The sequence below is a fragment of the Populus trichocarpa genome, chromosome 10, assembly GCF_000002775.5.
Source record: "Populus trichocarpa isolate Nisqually-1 chromosome 10, P.trichocarpa_v4.1, whole genome shotgun sequence".
In the NCBI taxonomy this organism is placed as follows: domain Eukaryota; kingdom Viridiplantae; phylum Streptophyta; class Magnoliopsida; order Malpighiales; family Salicaceae; genus Populus; species Populus trichocarpa.
The window spans coordinates 1868800-1874162 of record NC_037294.2 but is presented as its reverse complement, the minus strand read 5'-3'; the positions used below and the strand labels follow the sequence as shown (position 1 = coordinate 1874162).

At 33.2% G+C, this 5363-nt stretch overlaps 1 protein-coding gene across 1 annotated transcript; it reads right to left on the bottom strand.

Annotated features, from left to right (window-relative positions):
• Positions 1-1730: 1730 nt before the first annotated feature.
• Positions 1731-4914, bottom strand: LOC112328851 (sucrose synthase 2-like). Its single transcript, XM_052456269.1, is given in 6 exon segments — positions 1731-1767; positions 2195-2335; positions 2423-2667; positions 2753-2863; positions 2865-3077; positions 4801-4914. Coding segments are annotated over 6 exon segments (861 nt in total).
• Between the last annotated feature and the right edge of the window lie 449 nt (positions 4915-5363).

Genomic DNA, 5363 nt, shown 5'->3' with positions numbered 1-5363 from the left:
ACAAAGCGCGGGTAAATTTTCTAGTTTATCCTAAATTAAAAGTAGCTTCAAGTGAGAGTTACGTGTGCGAGAGGCACATATGTGATTTACTAAGATCATGTTTGTCTTCTGTAATTTATTTTCTGAGAAATTACTTTTTAAATTTTTCTGTGTTTGTTTGCTATTAAAAAAGTTGGTCAACAAAAAACACTTTCCGGTCAACGGAAAACACTTTCCAGTCAAAGAAAAATTTGGTTTAGTTTCCAGAAAAGTATTTTTCCTTTTGGCTGTGTTTGTTTTCTGGAAAGTGGTTTCCCGGAAACCACTTTCCAAACTTTCCTGTGTTTGTTTGCCATTAGAAAAGTTGGTCAACGAAAAACACTTTCCAGTCAAAGGAAAATTTGGCTTGGTTTTCAAGAAAGTGTTTTCCTGGAAAATTTGGGCGGAAAACACTTTCCGGAAGTTGTGAAAAATTTAGAAATGTTGATTATATCAAATTTGATCCTCAAACTTTTGATTGCTATATATAATTTGTTTTATATATTTATTTTTCAATTCCATCTCTTAAAATTTAATTTTTATATTAATTTTGGTCCTTATTTTTATAATTGCTATTTGCTTTTAATTTTTTATCTATCAAATTTGGTCCTCATTCTTTTGATTGTTACTTATTTTATTTGAAATAATTTATGAAATGTTAATTATTATTATTTTAATTTATTCACCTTTCATTTTTTTTTAATTTTTTAGATTTGATCTCTATTATTTTGATTATTATTTATTTTATTTGAGATAATTTATGAAATTATATTTTTTTTTTCAATTTCATTCTCATTCAACTTTTTAATTTGTAAGATTTGTTCCTCATTATTTTAATAAACTTGAGAAAAATAAAACATTAATAAGTTATTTTCCAGCTCATTTTCCATGACATAACCAAATACTGGAAAGTATTTTCCAACTTATTTTCCATTACACTACCAAACATCGGAAAATGCTTTTCCGGAATTCACTTTCTCCAGAATTCACTTTTCAAAAGGAAATTACTTTCCAGCAAACAAACGGGGCCAAGCTTCAGAATGATATAAAACAATATATATATATGAGTCAGTTTACATGTACCTTAACTAATCTCACGAGCTCTAAAATTAATAATAATATAAGCTTCAAATGACTCTAAAGTTAACAATATTCTTTTTACTATAGCTAATTGTATCGCTACGAATAAATTATTGTGAATGGTAATATCTGCGGAACAATTCTGTTTTTTTAATCACTGAATATGACCAAAATTTAATAATTTTTTAGTGAATAATTATATATAAATTTAATAATTATTTTTTATCTTAAAAATATGTTTTTAATTAGAACCATGACAAGTCATGATCTTATACAAGTTGTTTCCAAATATTCTGGGTTTGTATTGATATTGATAAATTGAAAAGGAAAATATTGTTAACAACAACACTATGATCATATGATTATGAAGCTCTTCACAGCATTTTATTAACAGAGAGTAGTTGAAACATCATTATTAATTATAATTAATCTACTGCATTAATCTCTTCATGCCAGAGCTAATAAAGGGTTAATCACAAGACTCGTCCCACTGATAAAAGAAGGTACGCCATCAACTACATTGTTCTGCATAAGCAGAAATCGCAGCTAAAGAAGCAAGACTTTCCTCCATTAAAGCCTTCTAAACAGAAACAGAACATGCACGCAGCCCTCAGACCTTCTTCACCCCAGTATCAGTGTTGCTCTTCAACTGCTAGCGGAACCGATCGACTTTACCTGAAGCAAAAATACAAGAGGCCCATGTAAATTCTTCAAGGTATTAGTCCTCTTAGGAGTTTGTTTAATGGTGATTGAAACTGTGTTTTATCCCGAATACAGTTTTAAAAATGTTTGTATGAATTCCGCTAAAAACTTTTTATGAAAAAACTATAATTTGTAGTTTTTTTCAAATCACAGAAGCAAAAACTATCATGATGCCAAGCACACACACTTAATTCATCGATATTAAGATTTGGTTTTCTCCTCCATTGGTAATAGTTGAAGAATCAGTTTTACGAATAAATGTACAAGTAAACAGAAAATGGTCCTGACAACCATGTGAACAATTGACATGCATTCTCTGTTATGAATAGGTGCTAAGCCTTGATATGCACCCCAAAATGGTCCTTTAATTTCAAGAAGCTGGAAGAGATAACAAACCAGATCCTGGAACCTGAGAATGTAAAACATCTCCAGATATCGCCTTGTTTCTCTCCTCTCGAGCTTAGAAACATGCTTCCAGAAGCCGTAAACACCAGTTAGTGTCAGTAGCCTCTCAGAATAAATCTTCCATGTGTACCTGCAAAATTGATCTTATATATATTAATTAGCTACTCTTTTGAAGATAGAAATCTCCCTTGAGCAAGATCACATGGAAAAAGCAGACCTTTCATGGATTCTCTTAAGCCCTCCATCAGAAATCTTGTTCCAGTGGCTAGGATCTTTCTGGCATTGTTCAAAGAAGTTGACCAAAAGTGTGACCATCTGATTAGGTTGATAGAGATCAACATGGAAGCCTGAAACACCATGCTCAATGATCTCAGCAGGGCCACCATGGCAAGTGGCAAAAGTAGGAAGCCCACTGACCATAGCTTCCACAACAGTGAGGCCAAATGCTTCATAGAGAGCAGGCTGCAGACAAATACACTCAGGTAAAAAGAGTAGAGCATTGATTACAAAGAATGAAAATGAGCATATCACTGTCTACACCACATACCTGTACAAAAGCACCTTTTGTGTCAGCAATATAGCGGTAGAGTTCACCGTTACGAACACGGTTCATTTGGGCAGTTATCCATCGAAACTGACCATGCAAATTGTACTGCTAGCTTTACTAGGTCATGCATCTTTTCAATCTCAGCCATTTCTTCTTTATCCTTGGATTTATTCACGTCTATGTAACCTCCAACCACAACAAGATTTACAAGTTCTCTTAGCTTGCTGCTCTTGCCATAGCACTCAACGAGCCCTGTCAAGTTTTTCACCTTGTCCAATCGTGCCATGGAAAACATGATAGGTTTTGTACGGTCTCTCAACATGCCGTTGTGTCAGCATAAACGGAGAAAATATTAACTGATGACATCTCTGCCACACATGCAGTCAATGCAAATATTTCTGGAAACTAAATCTAAAATGCACGTCTTACTATGCCAAACTAATTAAAATATTCAATTCCATCATAAGAAAATGTCAAGCTTAATCTTGACTAGCAAATCATTGGTATCTTCCATCTAGCATGTCTCATGCAATGCAAGCAACAAATTTTAGCAAGTATCGATAGAGAACTCATCAACAAAAACAATCATCAATTGTACAGTCACAATAAAGAGGGCATTTTCTTCTGTCCTTCTCGTTTTAATGATCCATAAGAGATAATATGAACCTCCAATCCAAATTGGAATGTGGTAATCGATCAGGCTGTGACAGTTCGCGCACTACTTTGAATGACTGGATTATGAGAAAAAATAACAGTTTTGCTATTGTCATGAGGATACAATATCATCACGAGGTTATATTCTAACTTTACTATTATCATGAAATTTTGGATAGAACCGAGAGCCTAATTGTACCATATTTTACTCAAAACTGGAGAAATAATGCAAATTCAAGGTCAAATTAAATCATTATTAGATGAATCTGCATAAAAATTAAGCCTAAGGACATAATTAGATTTTTAATAGGCCAATTTGATTTAATCATGAGCCAAATTAAAATTTAAATATGTTTGAGAATTAATTTGGGTCCAATTAAAGGATTTAATTAGGTGCAAAGACTTAATTATATTTTAAATAGGTCAAATTAATTTTATTAAGGGCTTAATTGGTAAAAACTTAAGTTTAGGAGTCCAATTTGGGCTTAATTAAGAAGATTGAAATTTTAGGAGACCAAATTTAATTTTTACCAAGTCAATTAATTAAAATCAGGGGTAAAATTACAAGAAAATTAAATTTTTGGGGCCAGTTAAAGGCTAAATTGAAGAAATTTACAGCCAAGGATCATTTTGAAAAAGGCACCAAACTCTAGGGATCCAATTGATTGAAATCAGGGGAGAAATTGAAGAGAATTGAAAGTTTAATAGTTAATTAAGGGTCTAATTGCATAAATCCAAGACCAAGGATCCAAATGAAAAAAAAGACACTTAAATCTGGGGCTGGAATTGAAATTTATCAGGGGAAAAATTGAACAAAATTGAAAGTTTGAAACCAATCAAGGGTGTAATTGAGAGAAAATCAGAAATCAAAGGACTAAAATGAAAAAGACCAAAACGACGCCATTTCGGGGTTGATTGTTTATCTTCTTCTCTAGAGAGGCTGCTCGAGTGGTCTCCTTCCTAAGGCATTTTATGCTTCATCTCTCTATCAAATTGGACAAAACTTACACAAAAATGATCACCTGACATTTGACTACACTCAAGTGTGGTCCTTTCTTACTAATCAACACCACAGAGGCGGTGGCATCGCTTCAAAGTGGCCAACCCGACCAGTCTTTTCTTGTAATAAAATTGGCAGCCCATGATAACTACTTTGAGGCAACGGTTGTGATCCTTTCAGGTCGAACCAAAGGCCAAGATTTGACACCATATGAGATAAAGTTTCCCTCTTCCATCCCCTATAAATAGAGGTGAGTTTCATGGCCTGAGGGAGGGGAAATCAAAAGCTAAAGTTGAGAAAAAATCATCTCTGCCTAGTATTTTTTCTTTCCCCCCCTTCTCGTCCACCACTTTGGCCATTTCCTCAGCTGAACCTCAGCCGCCGTTGCCACCACCAACCACTCGTCGGTTTTACTTGCAACACCAAGAATGTCGCCAATTGATTTTCTGGTCAGGTAAGCCTTCACCCTTTGTCTTTTTTTTTTCCCACTGCATGTAAAACTTTGCATGCAGTGGTGGCTTAATTAATTTCCATCTTGGGCTGTACCCATTTCAGCACAGCCCATATGACTGGGCCGGGTCCAGAAAAAAAAAAAGAGGAGCCCAAACTTGTTGGGGTGCCAATCGGCCCAGTTGGTCGGGCCGGGCCCAACTCATATATTTAATAATAATATAATAATAATAATAATATATTATATATTATAAAAAAGAAAAAAAAGAAAAAAAAATTTAAAAGTCCTTTAAAAAAAATTTGTGATTTTCTCGCATGTTTTTTCTATCAATTTTTCATACTATTGAGTTGTATTTTTTATACTGTAAGATACAAATCAGGTTTCAAAATACCAGGTTTTCTATGAAATATTTCTTAATTTTTTTTTAAATTAAAAAAAATATCAAAACTTTAAAATTAATTTTCCCTTTTAAAAAAACAAATTGTAAAAAGTTTTCTAAGCATATT